Source organism: Heliangelus exortis, chromosome 12 (genome assembly GCF_036169615.1).
Source record: "Heliangelus exortis chromosome 12, bHelExo1.hap1, whole genome shotgun sequence".
NCBI classification, from domain to species: Eukaryota; Metazoa; Chordata; class Aves; order Apodiformes; family Trochilidae; genus Heliangelus; species Heliangelus exortis.
The window spans coordinates 5014174-5037535 of NC_092433.1; the positions used below are offsets into that span (position 1 = coordinate 5014174).

The 23362-nt window shown below is 40.7% G+C and overlaps 1 protein-coding gene across 1 annotated transcript in view; it reads right to left on the minus strand.

Moving 5' to 3' along the window:
- Nucleotides 1-6267: 6267 nt before the first annotated feature.
- The window catches only part of MAPKAPK3 (MAPK activated protein kinase 3), a 46528-nt gene continuing 29433 nt past the window's right edge, over nucleotides 6268-23362 (minus strand). The window contains exons 3-11 of the mRNA XM_071755625.1: nucleotides 21285-21424; nucleotides 20389-20453; nucleotides 18203-18282; nucleotides 16300-16426; nucleotides 14705-14780; nucleotides 14400-14524; nucleotides 12230-12315; nucleotides 9570-9650; nucleotides 6268-8117 (exon numbers count right to left, since the gene is read on the minus strand). Of these exons, the coding sequence (XP_071611726.1) occupies nucleotides 7959-8117; nucleotides 9570-9650; nucleotides 12230-12315; nucleotides 14400-14524; nucleotides 14705-14780; nucleotides 16300-16426; nucleotides 18203-18282; nucleotides 20389-20453; nucleotides 21285-21424 (939 nt within the window). The 3' untranslated portion in view covers nucleotides 6268-7958. The remainder of the gene's footprint in view (nucleotides 8118-9569; nucleotides 9651-12229; nucleotides 12316-14399; nucleotides 14525-14704; nucleotides 14781-16299; nucleotides 16427-18202; nucleotides 18283-20388; nucleotides 20454-21284; nucleotides 21425-23362) is intronic.

Genomic DNA, 23362 nt, shown 5'->3' on the forward strand with positions numbered 1-23362 from the left:
GGTTTCACATTGCAATGAGGCAACTCTTCACACTAGACTGAAGCTGTGGGAGAAGGTTTGAGGTATTTGTGTGTGAATGACTGTAGATACACTAGGAAAGTAAACAATATTAACAAATTTATCACTTATTATTAGCCAGGCAGGTAACTTTTGTAACTTGAGATGATGGAAGCTTCAAATGATAGCACCAGATGCCTTATGACACAAATTTGTGGACTTTTGGAGCTAATGATTGCTTACTAGAATGTAGTTCCAGGATCCTCGAGGAAGAGCTTAGAAACTGACTTTGTGCAGGAAAGGCAAATTAATCAGGAAAACATTTGATAGATCAACCAAGTGCCAGCCAAGGTTTGAGCTGGATGAAAAGAATGTATTATGAAACAAGGAGGCAGACCAGGCTGAGTCACTTTAAATCAGGAAATTCAATTCCTTCCTACTCCTCTCATTTTAAATATCCTATAAGAAAAAATCTTCAATAGTGTTTTTTTTCAAATATAGAATTTATAGAAGAAACTGAAATACTGCAGTCAAGCCTCTCTAAAGGAAATACTCATGACTTCCAAAAAGTGTAAAACCTATGAATCTAACATAAGAATGAGAAAAAACCCAAAGGATTAGAAGGAAGATAACTAGTCCACCTTATTTTACTCTTTGAAGTTAAGTGAAGTATTCCACACAAAGACTTAAAAGCCAGGAGGAAGAATTAACGTATTTCTGATCTAGGTGGCTACTTCTCACTGATAAAATGTACAACCAGCACCAGAGTATTTAGAACAAACAGTTCTGTGACCCAGGACACTAGCATGGTGCTTCACAAAGATGATGGAAAAAAAGCTTAACTAAAAAAAGCTCAACTTCCATGGGAAATGGGATTTTAAAGTAACCATTTCCTAAGAATTATAAACATTGCATCTATTCTGCAAAAAGCTGCAAAACAGGAGAAATTAAACATCCTGTGCAGGTGCTGAAAGGGCTGATGGCTCTGCTTACACCCCCCTCATTCCCCACAGCACCTCATGTATGAGAAATGATGGAGGAAGTGCATCAACCTCTGGGAGAAGTCTCAGTGAGGCAAGCACAGCAGAGCTGGTCACCACATCATCATGCAGGGCGCTTCCATTACTCTGAAGGACCATCATCTTTTTGAGATATCTCTACAGGAGGCACTGATAAATATTTTGTATTATACCCACAGTCCATTCTCAAACAGTAAGAAAAAGTATTGGGTTCTAGTTGGGTTCATTTCTTTGCAGATGCCTTCTATTACCCTCAGAGAGATATCTTTCCTACTATTGCTCATTGCTTGGAACTTTCCTCCTTAGCATTTTAAATACCAAGCAGTTTCTTGTTTCCTGAAGGTAGTGGGATTCCTTGAAAACCTTCCACTATTTTACACCATGAAAAGAAGTTCAGAAATAAGAGGAGAGGTGATACAACTGCAACTGAGCCAAGAAAAAACACTGCATAATGGAAGGTGAGCTTTGCAACTAATTAGATTTTTACTCAAGACAAGTGTCAAATACAAAGTGATGAACTGCAAGACAGAAATGCAAAATCTCTGAAGGCAAAACCAAGGTTAACTTCACCTTGAGATGATTTCTACAAGGATCTTTTATTTGCTATACTAACAAATTTACTCAAAAGTCTCATTTATAAACATCAAGCTGAGCTTTGCTTTAAACTACCTAATAAATAAATAAATAAAAATTAGGAATCTGTATATCTATCTTTAGGGAAACATAATTATTTCTGAATTCAGGAACTGTTCTGGGTTGGAGCAGCAGCTAATATCCTACCCTGAATTTCCTTGATCATTACTCAAGTGGTAGCATTTTTATTTTAAAAATCCTTAGTCCTCCTCCCCCACCAGTATTTCTCTTCTAACACATTCCATTCTAATTTTAGCCTTTTGAGAAGTTTCTTTTCCAGATCAACCCACTCTTTTTCACATTTAAATAATTTTCAGTTTTTTTAGAGCTCAGCTTTAGCAGGTGTTTCAGTAGCTAAGCAATAAGAAATCTCTTGAGAACATTTTCCATGTTTCCCAAATGGATTACCCTGGAAGTTTTGAGAACAGTATTAGGCAAAATAACCTTGCCATTTAATTTCAAAACTGGAATAAAACTTCTAAGATAAAAAAGAAAAGACACACAGCCCAGAAAGAAGCACTTATGCTCAACTGCTAACAAATAAAGAAGGTGCAATAAGAAACAGTTGTTACACTAGCAACACTGGTAATTAACTTGAATGCAGTAAAATTCATCAGAAATAGATTTAGAAGCTCAACATGGAAGAAAATTACGCAACTCCTCCTTTTTTGAATTAAATTATTAAGCTTCAACACAGCCCTAGGACCAAGAACAAATAAGTGGTTTGCAACCTTGGACCAAACAAGTACATTTTAGGGGATAGCAGTGGAAAAAAAACCAGTGAACTGTCAAAGCAGCTGAGACTTGACTAGTAATTTGGGCCTGTAGCCCCACAGTGCACAAGCATGTTTATTATCAGATCTGGAAGCTGAACTGTTTCAAGGTAAAGATACCTGTGTGCTCTTTTCAAGTATCAACCTTCCTCAGACAAAAGACAGCCTGGCCCTTCACTTCACCTCCAGCTATCTGAAAGCTACATTTGTCCTCTTTTGACTCCTGGGAGCTACAAACACTGCAGTATATTTCATCAATTGCTTCTTATTGCAGTCTCAAGTAGCATGAGGAAACCCACTGACAATGATGCCTCTGTGCCTTCACACAGTTAGAACAGACCTATGAGGTCTTGATACCTGCTAGATTAATGAAGTAGGAAATTCTGAAATAAAGTTAGTGCTACGCCTCATTTACAGATTTACCAATATAGGTGTTCATCTTCAGTCACAGGGTTATCTTCCATATTTCCCTCAAGTGCAGGAATTTCCTCCTTCTCTAGTGGTAAAAAAGACCAATAAAAAGTTGGATCTATCCTGCTATGCCTGTACAGAGATAGCACCTGCAGTAATAAAAGTCAGTTGGAGTAGAATACAAGAGCTGACATTTCTTATCTTATTCTTCAACATGACATCTTGCCTCCTTTTGCCCCATTAAATTCTCCTTGTCACACAGACTAAAAAAATAAATAAACCCTATTTTAAAACTGTACTTAATATTCAAAAAGCATGCTCTTACCAGGTGCAAAGATTTCAGGGAAACATTTCTTCAGCAAATGTTATTACCTCCAATTGCTTTAACCTCAATTTTCCAGGTGTGACATTTGTTTACACATGTACCTGAAATAAACTTGCTTGTTAGCTGGCAAGAATTTTACCATTTTCTTTAAGGTTTCAAGGATTCACTCTCTGTCTTCCAAGTTTGCTGCCTTGTCTTCATCCCAGGTAGGCTCTTTAAACAAGAATTAGCTACGTTTATCCTCAGCTATAAGAGGCTCCACCACCAAGAAGAGTCAGGTGAAGAGGGGAAATAGCGAAACCTAGGAAAAAGAAAATTCTGGTATTTCCACAAAACATTCTTCAAAACTTGTGTTATTGGAAGAAAGGAGTCCTCCCACATGTAAATTAATTCCCTGCTTGCCTTTACTTCCTTTGTTCCTGTGGTCTGCCAGTCAGTGTGAAAGGGCATTGGTGAATGAGCAGGGTGCATCCTCAAGGACAATTTTTCCTCCCATTCAGTACAGCTGAGCTGGCTGCCATGGCTGCCTTCATCCTTAGGTTGAGCATGCAAATATATCAAAGCAGATGGATGCATATTAACACCTCTTCCCTACCTCTAGCACAGGTTTAAAACAGTACAAGTACTTATGATTGCGTGCAAGTAATTAAAAGCTTGATTTCTCTCCTAAATCACCGTTTTCTGGAAAGCAAAAATGTTTAAACGTGGGCCAAATAAAGTCTGAATTGAAAAGAGGACAGGAAATTAGATCAAACTGAGTACGTAGCATTCCCATTATCCCTCGTGTCAGACAAGTCAGAAGCAGTTACATAATTGGGCCTCTAGACTCTAGGCAGTGAAGTGTTAAGAGAGAAAAAGCAATCCCAGGACTGCACGCTGGCTTTTGACAAACAGAAAAACACAGAAGTAGGCCAAGAGCTTACCAAGAAAGTTAGTTTTTAATTGTACCACGTCAAAAAAAAGGTTCATCACATGGCACATGTGGTCACAGAGGTGAGAAAGTGTGTAGTGCAAGAAATTGCAAACTGAGAGGGCATTTTACCAGTGCTTGTGTGTGAATCAGAGAAAGTGCCCTTGTGAGAGAGTGAGCGAGCAAGAGCCCAAGTGTATGAGAGAAGTACAGTGCACAGAAACAAGGGGAGGCAGCAGCCCATAAGCAATTGCTATGAAAAGGAATGGGGGTGGGGGAATTGTGGACAGCCCCTTTTTTTTCAGCTTCTGCTGTAAAAAATAAATAGACCTTTTAATCTGTGTTCTCCTTGAAGCCTTCTCTATTGACCATTCATTTCTTCTTTCCCTTCCCAGCTCTTTACCTCCTCTATATGGCTGATGAATATGCAAATGCATAATCACTTCTAAAATAGCCTATCCTTTCTAAAAACAGGCTATAAATTTGGATCCTAAGCAGCAGATTCTAAAGAGACTATTATACTATATGGCTGGAGGAAGAGGCAGACCCAAATACCCCTGCTAGCACACCAGGGCTCTTTATAATGTGTGTGAATGCAGCTAGAAGGCAGACCCTTCTCCTTAACAGAGCCAGCAGCCAGAAAGGAAACATCTTCTGCAAAATGTACACACGAATCTCATCACAGGCTCCTGCAGAGCACGTGCTAGCAGCAGGCAGAGCTCCCTGCAGGCTCTGGCAAGAGCACTGATGTGACACAGACCCCGAGATTCTGTAGGTTTGAGTTTTAACTGATGCCAGCTGCCAGAATGGTGGGAGCCCTGAGGAAAGCCCAGTGACCTCAAAGCTGATGGAGGCCAGACTAGGATCCCCCCACACACACCTCCAGCACTGCAGGGGGTGCCACAGGGGGCAAAAAAGAGTGGAGCTGTGAGCCTGGACACACAGCCACGAGTGTCTGTGAGGAGGCAGCCATATAGGCATGGAGACACCTCCTACACAGGTGCTGGGGGAATGTCTGCACCCCCAGTGAGGGGTGACAACAGGCACAGCCCCCACACATACCCCTATGGGCACGTTCTCACAGCATTGGTTGGCTCAGACACACCTAGAAGTAGTCTGAGGTTCTTACACCCTGCCCACTGCCTTACAGGAGACAGGCAGCTGTGTCACATGCAGGACAGCAGTTTGGGGGTCCATACTTCCAATGTCGGCTGCTTCCCAGCTTCCCAGGGGTTGCCTCTTTTCTTCTGTAAAATAAGCACAAACACTCCTGTACAATATCTGTGTGCACTCCCACGTCTGCCAACCCAAGACCCTCCTCAGTGTCCCACCCAGCTTTACAGGACTGCTGGATGTTGTCACTGCAGGGCAGAATGCAAGAACCAACAGTCCAGATTTAATGAGATGGTATTGCCCTACTCTACAGGGACTGAAAGCTGAAGATGCTGAGCCCAGCACTCCAGCTTCTGAACTGCAGTGTGGTAAAGCCTGAAACCCCACAGGAAGGAATCACATCCAGCTAGGATCTACTGTTCCCCATGGAACTCCTGAGGAAAAGATATACGTCTTTAAGCTCCAGACTGAACTGACATGCAAGAAAGCACCAGCTGGAAACTGAAAGCTCCTGCTCTAACTTTGGGCAAGACAGAAACTAAAATGCATGTTCCAAACCCACTCCACCCAAAGCAGCCAGAACATCCCCACATGGTGCCATGGTGACATTCACAAGTTGCCCTATTAACTGGGACAGTGGGAGCAGGTATCACCCTGATGGAGGGCAGAGGTGGGAAGGTAGGAGTGATGTACATAGCACCCTGAAAAAAGTTGGATAAAGGGACAAAAACTTGGCTGTGATTCCAATCCCAACTGCTGCACCCTGAACATGTCACAACTCTTCATTCATTGTATTATCATTTACTGCTAGTGAATATTATCTTTATAATAATAGAAGTAATATGATAAAATATCTATTTTATATTCAGGATATGCTATTATAATAGAGATGCCTATATAAACACAAAATGATTTAAAAACACATCCTTGCAGGGATTTATATTTCAAATATGTAGTCTCTGAGTATGGACATTACTAAACACTTTCCTTCTCCCCTTTCCCATCACCTTCAACACAGATGTACCTTGCAAAGCACAACAAACTCTGCAACATCTCAGCAAAACCAGGGATCACAGGAGGAAGGAATGTTGTAACACAATTTATTAAAATCAGTTTATAAAACCCTAAGACCAGTTCACAGAGATGAACAGAGGTCTTGTCCAACACTTTGAGGATGGGAACGAGGCTCCCCAGACAAGGTGCAAAGCCTCGAGCTGATCTTTGTTGGAGGTAACAAGATATATGTCAGTCAGATTTGACAGTTCAGATCCCCTCTGGAGCTTCATTTTCCTTTTTTGTCTTTCAACATTCTTCTGAGCCCATTAACACACCAGTACTCTGTGTGCCTACCACAAAGCAGTGGAAGGGTACAGTACATCACTGCACAGTACAGTATATCACTGGAAGCATGTAATTTTCATCCTAGACTTTGATAATACTTTCACAAATACTTGCTTCACCTCAACTAAAAAAAAAAAAGAAAAACAAACAAAACACCCAAACACAGCAAGAGGAAATATTTTGATCACAAAGTAAAACAAATCATCAAATCAAATCAAAGCTGGGATCCCATAAAACAAAATTTAGAACAGGAAAAAAACAGTTGGTGGATATACTTGTATGTAATCTCCCTTAGGTGGCAAAAATCTTTGGATCCAGAAACACTGGTGAAACACAGGCAATAAAGCAGCATCTTGTCCCTCCCTGACCCTGGAAAACAAAGCAATCCCAGCACCCTGAAATTAGCTATGATCAGCACATCTAAGGCACAGACCTGGAGATAATCACCAAAAAGGATGCTGGCAGACACCAGGGTCCATTCAGAGAACACACACCCGCCACTTCGTCACTAATTTCAGAACTCTCTCTTCTAGAGCAGTCTCTTGCATATAATTGCATGTCCAGCTGCATGCCCTAGAGGCTGTGGATCCAAGAGGAACAGCAATATTCTCTGCAGGATACTTTCAACTAATTAAATCCTTATTAAAACTCTTCACATAAAGTACCATTTAAATTAAAAACATTGCAAGAGGGAGATCTAGCAGTGGCATAGACACAACATAATGCTTACAGTTCAGAAAACTTACATGTTACCAAATGAGAATCCCTGGCAAACTCAAATCTTCACATGAGACTACGTGAAGACTTTATGAAAATGGAAATGTATAGATACTTTTTCCTGTAACAGGAATAGCTGTTTACTGTTTAGGTGATGTCCTGTAACTATAGGAGGTAAGTTGTGAACTACTGGCTATTCTTACCAATACTAATATGAAATGCTGTCCAGATATATCCAAAAATCAAACTGCACCTGTGCTACTTATATAAAGAGCAGTGGACATTTTCTGCTTTCTCAGTGCTCATGTTTGAACTACTGAAACACTCTAAGCAGAACATTTGGCATTTTCTCTGTTCCCAAGTTCATAAGCAGTAGCAGACGTTGTCCATACTTGTTAAAGCCTCAGTACACCAGTATGCTGAGACTGCCTCCTGTCTTCTCCCCTCTTCTGATACAGTTAAAACCAAAACAAAAACCCTCAGCACTTGTGGTGTTACTGTACCCTCCCTAGCAATATGCAACAGAATCATGTCAGATCCCTCAGCCTTTAAAAGCAAAGCCCTGATTCAAGTTATAAAAATGCAATCTCTCACACTGCTCCCTCTTTGCAGGATAGCTTCTTCATGGTCTCATTGCCTTTGTGGTAAGTTGATCATACTGATTTTAAATTGTTCCTTTTAACTTTTACCCTCCACCCACAGGTCCTTGGCTTCTCTTCTCATTGGTTATTGCACCCTGGGGCTGCAGAAGAAGTGCCTGCCTGCTTTTGCTTCTTACGGCGCTTGTTCAGGAGGCGGTTGTTGGATGTTTTCAAGTCTTTAATTTTCACCTGATCATAGTCCACTCTCATGGTAGCCAAAGCACTGGTCATCTCCTCCTGAAACCAAGGAAGCAATTTATTGAAATTCCTGAGGCAGAGAGTGAAAAGCCACCAACCTCACAGCCAGGAGATGAATGTACGATGCTACACTACTGCCAGAAATAGCTGAGCCCTTTCTGCTGCACTGCACTAAAGGCCTCATTCTACTCATGGACTCATCCAGGAGGAACTATTCTCTGTGTTTCATAGAGGAGCAGGCACTCCACTGCCCTAAATTCTGCCATGTCCCTATGCCCAGCATTTCTTACTGCCTCTGGGTCTTCACCAGCTATTGGGCCTGGGCTTCTCACATCATAGCCAGCCAGAAAGTTGCTTTCCTTGCTCTCCTCCCAAAGTAGGTTTAAAGAGCCCACACAAAGTCTAAAAGTTTGTGCTTCACATTCCTATACTTTCTTAGTTTGAATTACATATTTAAGTGCAGGCAAATTATCAATTTTTAATAAGGCAGTGAGCATAAATCTGCTTAAGTGAATGAATGTCTAAGCATTTAGTTTAGGAAAGGAAAAATTATTAAACACCATAGGAATGCTGGTGGCCCAGGGGAATACCTCTGGGACCTATACAAAGCACAAATATAAGTTCTCAGATATATGGAAATGAAGAATACTAAGTGAAAATATCCATCTGATCTATTGACTCAGGAGGCAAATGCTGTCTAGGTCCTATGAAATTTTACATAGTTCAACAGCTGAGATTATGATACAGTAATTTAAATAAAACTAATAATCAGTAAAAAAAAAGCTACAGAAATGTTGCAATTATCAAAGTGCCAAGCACCGGAGATGAAAAAAATTCAGAAATAATTGTAAAAGCATGCCAACCTGATAAAGGCCAGCAGGAAAGATTTAAAGCTTGCAAACAACTTTTATTCTGCCCTATAGTTTCTCTTTGCAGGAAGCAGTCAACTGTCATCAGTACAAAGAGTAGGTGAGGCACCTGGTTAGATTAAGGGAAAGACAGATACATTTTTATCTCCCCCCACCAAATGTCATAACAAGACAAGGCTAAGGCAATTTAATGTTGTTTTACAATAAGAGAACAGGGTAGAAAATAAAAATGAAGCTCAACCCTCCCAGCCTGACCCCCTTCATTTTCATCATATTCTTCACTTCACTAAAATGAAGTTGAGGCTCCCTCTGTGGTTACACACAGTGGCTCAACTGGTAGCATCATTACTAACTTTGATCATAACCATCATCTTTGCTGGTATCTGACACAGCTGAAAGGTGGCAGATGAAGCTCAAATAGTATTATTATTATTATTACTTTTTGAAACAGTTATCATATACACTACTGCTCCAACCAGGACTGTTTATGCTTCCTTTGTTTAACATGGTTACATACAAAATAGCCATCATCTCCAAGGAAATAAGCAAAGTCAGAGAAGTCAGCCCATTTCAGCTCTTATCAGACTTGATTTCAAGAAATCTGAACTATTGATTGACTCACTTTAACTTCATCCCAATGGTCTTTATCCTCTTGTAGGACCCGTGCAGTGTGAAGAGGAGTTGGTGGCACAGCCATTGATCTCTGAGAAAAGGGACAAATACCAAGATAAGTGTTCTGTAAAATCATTTGGGAAGTGACTGCCTGCTCTCCTGTGTATTTGGAGGGCATAAAACTTTGGTGCCCTCATTATTCATGCTTCCAATCACTCCACAAGCTACATTATGTGTGAGGTAGAAAAGGAGTATAGTCCCCACAGGACAGTATGTTCAAAGAACAAAAGGAGAGATCAGTGCTAAGTTTCTTTCACACTGCTACCTACCAGGCCAACCAACAATCCTATGTTGGATAATTTTTTATGTACATTTCAGATTTTAACTGTCATTTCACTATTCATTAGTCGATGTTCTCAATTTGACCTTTATCATCCAGGATTTGTTGGAGGTAAAATATTCTTGCATATAAACATTAGCTAAGATCAAGTTTATCAGATCAAAAGTGTGCTCTAAAGTGAAAATATACTATTTTTCAGAGTAAGGCACAGTTCAGAAGACAGTGCATCACTTGAGATGCCATTCCACATAAAACTATGCTCTATGCTTACCTGCCATGAGAGATCAGTAGATAATTTAAATTAGAATAAGCTACAACTTCCAAAGCAAGAAGCTAAACTGAGCAAGAATCATGCTATTTCTTGCCAACTATTCTTGCTCAAACTATGCTTTCATTTGGATATTCTATCCTCCTTATGCTTTCTACCCAGATTTGTTGCCTGCTGCTGTGACACCTTCACCAGACGCAGCTGAATGCCAACAAGTCAAAGGAGATCCATTTATGTGTCCTTGTAAAATAAGCATTACATTGGAAGCAGTGCTTATACTTCACTGAGCTAACAGCAGAACTGCAGTAGTCACTGAAGTGGAAACAGAAATCATGACTCCTGCATCCTCTGGGAAAGGACCCTAAGTGGCCATATCATAGTTTTATCAAGTACAGGTGGGAGGTGGGTAATGGTTCCTAGGCAGGTGTTGAAGGTTCCCTTCTGTCTGCTCTCAGCTACTTCTCATTCAGGAAATCTTAGCTATAAACTAGCTCAACAATTACGGGTTCCATCTAAGATGACATTTTTTGCATAGCCCACAACAATGCTTCTGCAATTCTGCAAAAAAGAAAAAAGAGGAGAGACAAAACCCCTCTTCCACTGCTTGTGTGTGGCATCTCCCCATGCACATTCCCATTTAGGGATTCAGGAAAATAAAATGAAGAACATAGACATTCACTATGTTGGTCTTTCCCTCCCTCTGCCTCATGGGAACAATAAATTCAGCAGAAAAAATCTGCAGCTCCTAGAGCATTCCTCCAGAAAGGGTATTCTAGCACAGCTCTTTGGTGAAGGAGTCTATAGACCTCATCTCTATTCCCCTCCTTATTAATTGGTTATATGCATATTTCTGGTAACATGTGGCTGTAGGTGGTAGCATCCTTAGTTATTATGCACTCATTCTGTGAAATTCATTGCCTGCTGACTTCAGGAACACCTCTCTCTTGGGTGTCCAAAAGCTGGAGGTATTAATTCTGAAGAGTGGTTACATTTTTATTTGATTTAAAAACACTTAGAAACATTGTCTAGTTTCTGTTCCAGTTGTGTTTGTAATCTTAATTTCTAAGCTTTCACAGCTCTAAATCTCTTTCATTAGCTACATTTCTATGATTCTAAGGTCTTTCAGATCTTCAAACAGGCAATACAGAAATGCTGACTATTAGTCATGCCTGTTTCTCCCCTTGCCTCTGAGGCTCAGCACAGGCAAAGAAAGCACTGTAGGAGAAAGGGGCATCCTACAGTACAAGTGATTCTGTTCCTGGCTGATGATTTTTAGGCAGTTAGAGACAACACTGGTGTCCTCTTAGGCACGAATGTGAGAAGCAGAATCTATTACTTTGAGTGACACCTACAGAGCAGGGATGATACCTTGAAACTCAGCCTGCTAGCTCCTGGGATTCTTGTCTTATGTTTGAAATAATCAATATTGTACCATTCAAGTATTTTCTAATTTTTCCCCCATAAGTATTTTTTTAAGGAAAAGTAAATTCAGCCAAGTCATAGAATGAAAACTGAACTGGGCCCCTTAACAGGTCTGTGTGCCATCATCCTGTCTGGCAGTCTCTGACAGGGCACTAAGCTGAGACCCTTGCTCCTCTCACACACATTTCCAAACTTTGCTAAGGATAAGAATTCCCACTAAGCATAGGACTGTGTCCACACCAACACAGCTATGCACAATGGTGCCCAAGACCACTAATAATAGCTCTCTTTAAATCCTGCACTGATGAAGTAACTACATACAGTTTATTTTTATATTTTTAAAGAGAGTAACACATGCATATGCTGCAGAGTCAGCAGTGACTGCCTGCTCACAGAATATAGATATATTCAGTTTTTGCTTCCAAGGATGTTACCGTGGGTGTCTCTCTCTGTGTGTCCTCTGGTAACACCAAGAAGAATTGCAGTGCTGCAGGCAGATAACCCTCTCTGGAGGGCACAGTACATTAGTTATGTTATTAACAGTAATCATCCTTCTCTTGCTGTGCTATATGGAGCTACAGGTAAGTCCTGCATGTAAGAATTCATCTTGCTTCCTTGGAAAAAGAGATAGGAAACTCACATTAATCCAAGGGTGATTCATAAATTGAGAAACTGTCATCCTCTCTGTTGGGTCAGTCTTCAGTAGGTGGCGAATCAGTTGCTTGGCTGAAAAACAGGACCAACATGGCATGTTGTAGTGTACTGCTATTCCCAAAGGTCCAGGGAATGAAGAAAGACAACTCTGCAGAACTCAAAATACCTACTGCTGTCACCATGTTAAGAAGCCACGTACAGTCAGGTAGCTTATTATTATGTTAAAGAGGCAGAACATGAAAAACATCCAAAAAAAGAGGTAAGAAGGAAAGAAAAAAAGTTTGGGGATACCAGCTATACTACCTAGACACAAACCAACCATTTTGAGAGTAAGAACTTGAGTAAAAAAGAAATGTAGAAACAGAAAGCTGCTACACTGCTTTGTGCAAGGTGGTGACAAGCTTGGCATTATGGGCTGAATGAATGCATAAACTGATGTTCTGAGAAATGATGGAAGACAAACTATTACGAGCTGTGGGGAAAAAAAAGGAAAAATACAATAAGCTTTTCTTTAGCAATGAAGAGGCCACTAGAAGGACAAGAGTCAAAGAAATGGATTGCACAAACAGGGTTTTGAAGCAGCTGTCTCTGAACACTATCTGCCAAAGCAAGAGTAAGTACTAAGTAACATAAGTTTCATTACTGTGGGCAGACAGGAAACACTGCATCCAAGGGACATTATTTAGAAAGACTTAAACAGAACTTCCTTGGGGAAACCTAGAAAAACGATTATTCAGAAATTGCCTGTTAGAAATATTGAATGCAAGTTCACTAAATGTGTGTAAGAAACTGTTAGAGGTATAAATTGAGACTTCAGTTTGTTGAGGGGATGCAAAGGAGGTTTACAGAAGAGATCACCTGGAATCTAAAATGTACAAGGATAAAAAAAGAAGAGGAGCACAGAGCTCTGTCAGATGATTACAGGAAGCTGGTGGGGATTTTAGAGGAAGCCTTCATTAGATGATGCAATGAAGGAATGACTAGATAAATAAAACCATGACAAGAACATTTTCAAGGAGAGCAAAAAGAAGCAGGCTGCTGAAGGTACCTGATCAGCCTAAACTATCTGATCCTAATAGGCTTGATGACACCTATCTTCATTGAGGCAAGCATTCAGGAATCCTACACATTTTCCAAGTGCATGTTCTCTCACCAAGCTCCCCTGGCATTTTTATAACTGCTGTGCTATGAACAAGACCCAAGGCAAACAAAATATTAAAACAGAAGACTATAGATAAAACTTATTAATGTTTGTCCATGCTGCACAAGCAACCATGATATCTAATGAGGGGTTAAAGTGCTACAGAACACAGTATTATCCAAAGCTAATTTGTTATTGCTAAAAAGCAGGCAGTATCAGGATGCCAGCAACAGCAAAAAAAAGGGCTTCTTAGAAAAAAAGATGTGTCCAGAGGTTGCTGGCCTTTCCCTCAAGTATGTTGAGCAGGTGAAACTTTGAACTTATGAGACTGTCAGAATAAGAAGGAATCAAACCCATCCACTTTCAGGACATTGGTTTGAGCCCATTCTGGTCACAGCTAAACAGCAGCAGAATTTGGTCAATGACTTATACAAAACAAAGTGTTGACCTTGATTTAAGTGCTGGCTGGCAAGTTGCCACATCACAAAAAGCTACCATGAAAACTTGCCATCCTTGCTAACTGTATCTTTGAGGAGGACAAAGTCTGAATGAGTTCTTAAGAGAGTTGCCTTTCTTCCAACTCCACTTGCATTGCAGCTGTCTTGGCAGTCTCCTTTCTCTGGATTAAAAGCTTTTGTTTCCAGAGGGTTTAATCTCAGCACTCAACAGCACTAGCTGGAATCTGAAAGAAAGTTTTCAGTAGTCATTTACTTTCTGTAGTACTTAGGCTGCTGGCTAGCATTTGAGTTCCAGTTGTTCTCTGTGTCACTTAACAAAAAAATAATTTAAATTCTTAAAAAAAGAAAAAAAGAAAAAAAGAAAAAAAGAAAAAAAGAAAAAAAGAAAAAAAGAAAAAGAAAAAAAAAAGAAAAAAAAAAAAGAAAAAAAAAAAGAAAAAAAAAAAAAAAAAAAAAAAGAAACAAAAAACAAAGCAGGTTTTTAGAAGCAGTCTCTTGTAAGAACTCTACCACTGCACACCATGCACACACTCATCAGTAGCCCTGAGCACTGTTACCTTCTTCTGATACTTCAGCCCACTCTGGATTGGGAAATCCATATTGTCCCATCCGAATTCTTCTCTTCATCCCTGGAGAGATGGCTTGACCAGTGTTTGAGTAGAATGGAGGGAATCCACACAGGCTGTAAGAGGGTACAAGAGAATCCTTATAACTGGGAAAGTCCTTCCATCATCTCTTAAGAAGTCTCATACAAGCTTATATTCTTTTGCACATTACATGATCCTAGTGACTAATTACTTATTACTGCAGATTTAATAAAATGTCTTTTTTCTGTTCATCAAGCCTCCTTTTAAATACTTACAGAATATATGTGATGACACCCAATGACCACATGTCACACGATTTGTCATATTTCTCAGGACCAAGGACTTCTGGGGCTGAAAAAGATTAAAAGCAGACATTAACAGAGTAGCAGCCATTTCCTTTCACCTCCATTGCCTTCTAAGTTACATCATACCTCAAAAACAAATATCAGAGGCATTAAAAAATGTAGCTCACTACAGGAACTGGTTAGTGTCTTCTATTGACAAGTTCCTAAGCACATCTGACATAGCTTTAAAAAGAAGGAAGGGAGTTGGCAAAATGCCCTACTCTTACCTTAGTATCTCTCTGCTCAAGAGAGTACCAAGATCACAGAAAAGCAGAAGGAGCTATCACTAAATGTGTACAGGGAGACACTGCAGTGAAAGAGGCAGGAGCATATGTTCCCAAAATCAGAACAGAAAGAACCTACTTGACTTGTGATAAAATTTTGAACAGCACCTAGGTAGAGTGTTTAGCTCCAGCAACTACAGAGCAATGTATTTTTCTTTGGCCTCCAGTGCATTAAATTTTTTCATTAAGTAACAAAATTATGGAGAGATACATGCAGAGGGTTTGTTTTTTTTCCCCTGAGGCAAGTGAACTGGCAGGAAGCTTGATTTTGTAAGGAAAATGATTCCCTAAACATGAACAATCATGCTGGTTTACAAAATGGTGTTGAGGAGAAAAACGTCAGCCTGCATAAAAATATATGCATAAAAACATATGTGTAAATTCCTTGAGATTTTATCATTATTCCTATCTTATAAAGATATAGAAGGAAGCATTAGAAAGCTTATTTGCTACAGGAATTCATAAAATCACAGAAAGTTAGGGCTTAGAAGAGACCTTAAAGGATGACCAAATGCAACCTCAATTCCTTGCTAACAATGCATAATATCTTTCAATCTAAAAAAAAATAAAAAAACCTTAACAGTGAAGAAGAGAACTAATTAAAAAAAAAAAAATTAAGCCTTTTCCTCCAAAGAAATTCCAAGCCCAGACTGCCTCACAATCATACCATATGGGGAATGACAAAAGAATGTACACTAAAACGAGTGCATAAAGGACAGTCTGCTGTGTTATTCATTACATAGTGCTCTGTCTTTGGACAAAATGCAGGCAAAAATTCAGCTTTGATTAAGTCAGATTGGTCTTTTGTTACTAATTCCTCCATTTGCCAGCTTTAAGAAGCTTTACAGTTTGAGGCTGTTCTCTCATTAAACAAAGGGAAGTTTTGCAAGGAAACACCCAAATAATTATGAAGTTCAAATGATGGCTTTTATTGCATCACTTGGAGAAGACACCAGGATTACTTCAAATGTAATCAGAAGTAATGAGTTCTGGCTCCTTGGTTCTCAGTTGCATCCCCTGTTAAAGCTGTTTCCTCTGCAAACAAGAAAGAAAGCAGGAGCCTGAACTGTACTGGAACCAGACTAGGTTTGGGATGAATGGCAGTTCAAATCCTGCAGGTTATCTTTTGGCATTGCATCCACAATAGAAGATTTCCCATCCATTCCTGCAGTTCACAGGCCCCACTACAAGGGGAGGGATGCCAGACTGAAACACAAAAGAAACACATCTTGGATAACTTACCCACATAATAAGGAGTGTAACAGGGGGTCTGCAGTGCATTTTGTACAGTGGTTTCTTTGGCAAAGCCGAAGTCTGTGAGTTTAAGAACAGTATCCTTCTCTTTAGATGTGTAAAGCAAGTTTTCAGGCTGAAAGATCACCAAGAGAAAGGATAAAGTGGACAATGGAGAGATGTCTCTGATGAGCAGAAACATCTCTGATAAACCATTCTCACTTGCCTGCACCATCACCTGCATCTGAGTCTTCTTACTTCTCTCACATTCCCACCATATCACGCAGAAAGTTCCCTCCCAACATGTAACATTTTTACTCAGGCTAAAGATCAACACCTTCTCAACATGGCATTTAGGAGAGCAAGTCACAAGACTCTCATCAGGTCCATCAGGCATCAAGTCTGGCTTCCTGACCCCCTCTCTAGTTCCCTACATTTACTAGGATTGTTGTGTTGATCTGAGAGCCCTGCATACTACACTCAGGTAGCTGAGGTGGAAGACAAGAGAAGTCAACAGCCAAACTCTCCCTGAGCTCTCTCTAATTCCATCAGAATTAACTGGCACAGACACACTCCCCTTCCTGCTCCCCTCTTCCCCTGTCTCCTGAAACCTGAATTAATTCCAGTCTTGCTCCACACTCCATAAAGGATCTCCAAAACCAGGAGAAGTACAGAGGGAAGTACAAGCTCTTGTGCACAAGCACAGGAACAATGGCACATATCCAGATTCTGCAATTGTTTGAACTTGTTTTCCAGTTTCTCAGTCATAAAGAAGCTCTGCCCTCCCTCATCTGTTTAGGGACATACGGAAGAAGGAAGGACTTGAAAGAAAATAGGATTTAGAATCTACTACACAGAATCATCTGGGTTGGAAAGAACCTCTGAGATCAAGTCCAACCCTTAATCCACTATACAATTTGAACCATTTCTGTGTTGATTCACTGAGTGTGTGCAGGGGATGTTTGGGGCTAAGCACTTCAGTTTCTGTGCTGGCAACAGGCAATGGCATACAGCTCCACAGAAGGGAACAGCTTGTTAGCCTCTGAAGTGTTAAGTCATTCCTACCTAAAGAACCCTCCCCAACATACCCCTCAGGGACACTAAGCCATGGCAGGTCTCCCTCCAGCTAAACACAAAAAACTACCTGTAGAAAACTCTCAAACTCAGAACTGTGGAATCAGTAAGATGCCTCAGGCTGTGATCCTGTGACCTGCTCTCCAGCACGTTCCACCACACTGCTGTATCACTGCACTACAAGTGCTTTGGTGCAGCTATCATGTCTTTGCTTATGCTGTGCACCTGACAGAATGAAAACAAATTACAGTACTACAAACCCTGCAACTAGATCTGGGTACAAATTTCAGCTAATGAAATGCATCCTTCTACATGGCAGTAACTGAGATCTTCCAATTTTCCCAAATATTTATATATACTATTAAAATGGGTTGGATGCATGGAATTGGCATTATTCTTCTTATATATGCAGTTTCTTCTGCTAAGGGGTTTTTATTGTTTTTATTTGAGGATTTGGGGTGAGTTTTTTCAGATAAGTATGATTCTGAATACAACTAATAACTGGCAAGGACTTTGCATAGAAGTATAGTACCTAGTACAAGCTCACTTCATGCAGTGTTATTTCCTTGTTAATTAACTGGACTGCAAGTTGGCAGAACCTATTTAATTAACCACCTTACTAACACCAGATTCTTTTGCATTCTGTACACAACTGGAAGGTATCAGCACACATGAATAGTCTGACCTTTGACTAGTTGCAAATTATTTGCACGCCAGCAGAGGTACAGGAACACTTTGACCACCTAATTGCACTCCTAGTTCTATTTAGACCACCACTGCCCATTTATTTTTCTGCCTTTTGCTCTTTTCTCCCTGCCCACACACCTTCAGGCCTCACCTTGACATCTCTATGGGCAATGTTCATTGAATGCAGATACTGGATGGCTGTTCCGATGTCTCTCATTATCTCAGAAGCCTCTACAAATACAATTTTAGAGAAAGGTCACATTAACATTCCCACTGTAACTCAGGGACATGCTTGGGGATGCTTAGGACTTAAAAAGAGCTTGCTAGAATATAGGGCCAGCATCAAGACTAGAAAACCTAAAATTAGCCCTAACAGCTGTGTTTTGGTTTTGCAGGCAACTGTACCCCCCGATTCCCCAGCTGCTCAGCCCTCCTCCTGAGCAGGCATTGCAACTGAACAGTTGAGACTCCTGATTTTCATGAGCTTCTAAATTTGTGCTTTAATTTGCTCACCAGAAAAACAGCAAGAGCAGAGCTGGTACAACATGCAAGACTGGAGAAAGGAGCACCAACCAGGACATATCCCTGGATTGTCCAGGATGTGTCCTTGGTTGTCCTTGACAGAAGTTTAACTTTCAGCTTCTAGTTCAGGGGTAATAGAAGAATCTAACAGATCTTCTAAAAATAAAGCAGCATAACAATATAGTAATTTTAGGATAGGTCACATCTTCATTCCTTGCTGTCTTTAGAAATTTTTCCTCAGGAGAAACAAAATCAGCAGTTCAGTTCTGCAAAGTCCAAACTGCCACCTTTGAAAAAAAATGTTTCTAAAGTATAATATGAAACCCCAGTGGGAAATTCTAGTGGTTGGTGAGCTGCTTTGCAGCAGCAGTACTCTTAAAGTCAGGAAGAGTTCGGTTACACAGGGAGAGGTCTCCAGGCAGGGAGGACTGACATTCCCAGTGTACCATGGAAGCATTATATTACATCTCCACTGACAGGGAAATGGCATCAGCAACTTTAACCTGATCCTCAGTTTTCTGCACAGGTAGAAACCTCAGCTGCAGTAGTGAGAGAGAAAGTAGAAATTATTGTAATGTAACCCGGAACCCTTTTTCACATGTTTTGAGACTGAAATTACACAGTCTTGGGCAAGAAGGCAGAAACACTCATCTTCCTTGGGGAAAACCTTCCTGGCTCAGGCCAAAAGCCATGGGTCCTAATGGGAAGTTGTGGCTGTACAAAACCAGCCAGTGGACTTGGGGAATCCAGTGAAACAGGGTTAATTTATCTCAGGAAAGAATGTAATTTTTTTGTTTAACATTCCCAGATGATTTCTAAGTATTTAGGATGCTATACAATGGTATTTAATGTAGAAAAATCACAGTTTAGCAGAGTGGAATCACTGATGATTACAGAACCAGTTTCTCCCCTGGAAACTTGTATTTTAGAGAAGAACAAATAGAGTTCCTGAAAATGCTCATTTTTCCCTACACAAGTCTCATACCACTTAAAGGACTCATCCCAGGACAGGAAACATAGGATCATAAAAGGCCTGCCCTCTCTACCAGACCTGCAAAACAGTCACAGTAATTTACAAGCTCAGGTGTAAATTTCTGTTCTTCTAATTATCTTGTCAGGATGCTAGCTCCAAAACTAACATTTTTACTCCTGAGCAGAAACAACCTTTTGTCTGTTGTGAATGGGAAAGGAGAACCAGAGTCAAGCACACCCATGGTACTCTGCAAACAATAAAGAGCAAAGACAATAAAAATGGCAACAACATTCTATTGCAAGCTCTGTCACTGACTCAGCAGGTCTTTAAAGTTGCACATAGCCCTTATTATAGATGAGCAGGCTTGTTTACAGTTGGCTAATAACACTTCATTTCAAGTAGCACTTTAAAACCCTTGAGTAAGAGATGTTTCATCAAATGTGATTTGCTCATCATATTCATCACCTAACAGTATAGCTGGGCACAATGTGCTGCTTCAGGGACAGCCAGAAGAGGAATCACAGCAGGAGCTGCGTTGATGCAAGAGGTGGTCTGGCAGAAGACCAGGGATTAGAGTAACAGTGGCTGCAGTGGCTCAGAAATGAAGAAGCTGAGCAGCTTTGTATGAAGAATTTTCTTCTAAACCTTTCACTTCGTGCCTGAACTTGGTAAATTCTAATTCCTGATTTCCGGGAACTTGTAAAAATAACTGTTTAATACAGAGTCTGATAGAAAAAATTAAAAAATAATAATTAAAAAATTACAGGAAAAAAGATCTAATTAAGTGACCAAGGAAAGGAGAAGCAACCTTTCACAAAACCTAAACTAGTGGTTTTTCTTACCTCTCTCAGTGAAAGCTTGATCTCCTCTCTCCTGGATCCTGCTAAACAATTCTCCTCCCTCCATGCTGAAACAAAGAACACAAAAAAACCCCCACCTTATATGAGCAGAAAGGATCAAATTAACACCTGCCTGTGCATCCATATAATTGCATAGAACTGCGGCAAGAAGATATTACAGGCCTGCTATGCCAGTGCTTCCCAAAAACCACACTCATTTCAAGCAATGCCCAAAGCCAGTATCACAGGGAAATAACAGAAAAGAAAACAAGACCAAGGAGTTTTGATGCTTTCAGTTTAATGTACCCTGTCACAAGGAACATGCTACACATGGTTGGGAATTCAGAGACTCTGGCAGTGGAAGGCTGACAGTAAATCTTGGTTTATATAGGGGACAGAGATGAATAAAAGAAAAGGAAGCAGAGATACTGAAAAGGATTATTAATCTGTCCTTGGTGAAGAAGACAATAAATGGGGTATTACAGATCAAGAAGAGAATAGGCAAAGTTAGAGTTAAAATAACAGCAAAAAGGATCATGTAAGATGATAAGATATAACATCTAAAGCTGGGAGCCAATCCCAATCAAAGTTTATTATATTTGCAGGGACATATCTTTCGAGATTGTACTAATTAGTCAATGCATTAATGTGAACAATTGTCATGCAATACAAGGAAATACTATTTTCTGGTTAAGGTTCCTCATCTTCCATCATACAAGATGGCTGAAGCTGCTATCATTTCTCCTCCAGTTCCATAAAGACAACAAAAGGTTTGCTATGCAACTAAAACTGTGCTGCTGAGAAAGCTCACCTAATTCTCACCTAACCCAACACATTCTCCCACACCCTCTGCTCCCTTAAAGAGCAATGCCTGGTGGGGAGCTGCTGCTGGTCCATACCATTCCATGACAATGAGGAGGCACCTCTTCCCATGATGGATATTCTCATAAACATCCAGGACATGGACAATGTGGGGACATCCTGATGCTCGCCAGTGGTATTCTACTTCCTGCCGGGCCTTTGGGTTGTCATAGAGGAGCTGGAAAGGAAGAGGAGAGAGGAACATCAGTGAGCCAGCATCATTCTGTTTTAAATTGGCACCTACATGGATCTGAGCTCAAAGATGAGGGGAAAGGCTACTCTTGGCATTTTCTCCAGCCAAAGGATGTGAAGCCATCATGAGGCTTTTACTACCTCCCAGCTCTCCCATCTCCTAGATTGAGGAATACTGAAAACTGCCAGGACCTTGAGTGGCTGTGAGGATATCTGGAATCTGAGATGAAGACAGATCTCACTCACTCACTTCTGGATGGGTAACAACAATTTTTTTCCTTACTTGTTTGCAGCACTTGCAAACAGAGAAGGATCCCTTTGTTAAGGAGAATAACCCTCCCACTTACCCCCACTCCCAGCTGCCCGGAGAAGAGACTTTCAGGTGCAATGCAAATCCTTAACAGTTCAGTGAGGTTTAAAACATTAAGGACTTTCACACTGACTCTGTGCTGCAGAAATATGACACGAATTTCTGACCCCATCAGGGTCAGTAAGGGACCTCTGAGTATATAGCTGCTTGAATTTCTTTCTGTCACATGCAAGGCCAGCTTATTTTAAAGGCACTAATCTGCAGAAGGGAGGTAAGAGCTCATCTTTCCTGATCTGGCAACCTTGTACACAAGAAATGTGTCCCTCCCATTTGAAGAACTGCTCTGTATCAGACTCTGCAACTGAGCTTCTGTGCCACAGGAGCATGGTGCTGAATCAAGCCTTTTCTTCTCTGCCACGAGCTGAGGCACCACTAGCACTCTGTGACAGAGACTCTCTCTTTACTGTACATTTATGTGGTTCCTACACAATACACCCGTGATCCCAGCTTGATACTTGATGCTCTGTAGTAATAATTACTGTAACGACAGAACAGCAACAAAACTGATGCTATGTAAAGCATTGTCAAATGCATCACAACATTATAGAAGCAAAGAGCAATCACCTCTGATGTTTCCACCTCAGAAAAGGACTACAACAACTGTGGGGGAACTTTTTTCCAACAGGCAAACAAAAACTATCATTGCTGCTCAAGGGAACTCTTCTCACTCATCTTGGCTGTCAGGTTCCAGTCACAACACAACTGCAGGGTAATTGCTGAGAACAAGTATTAACAGGTAACCTGTCATTAGGGACCTATGAATCAGCCCAAGAAAATGAGGTTGCTTTTCCACCCAACTGCCAAGCTAAGGCACAAATGGTGTCACAGTCACATCTCAATATAGGGAAGCACATGATTTAAAGGTCACAGGAAGGAAGTTGCACGTTTTGGTTTCTTTATTGTCTCCCATATAGACAATTTGCATCACTGGAAAAAAAACCAAACAAAAAACCTTACACTTCCTTGCTGCTTCAACATCCCTTTCAGCAAAGCAGACACAGCAACATGGGTAACACGGCAGGCAAGGCCTGTAAAACTCTTATGAAATGCTGGGGAAGTGCTCAGGAACCAACGAACAGAAGGTAAGATACTTCTTTTCCAGGCTGGGAACAGGAAAAGAATGACAAGTACTCCTCTGCCAAGTGCACATTTTTGCATTTTTGTGAAGCAGAGAGAGGTTGCAGGAGGGTACAAATGGCCTCAGGAGGGCTGCTGGCTCCTCAGCTGAATGGGCAGCGAGCCTCACCATCGTGACCACCCTCCAGGCTCCCCCAGCTCTTCTCCAAAGGCTCCAGCATGACATCAAATTTTCAGCAGTGCAAGGATTGAGGAAGTTTTCTTGCTGAGTTCAATGCCCTCACAGCCAACCTACTTCTTCCACAGCTGTTGTTCTGCACCCAGAGCACACCCTTTTGAGATCTCTAACTATCCGCCTCTTCCTTCCTGCTCCAGCCTGGCTATGGCCTGATTTCCAACACAAATAACTTCCAAGAGAAAGAGATGGCTCCAATTTAGACAAAAAGCCCATTAGCAAGTCCAAGTGCAGTTGCTTTA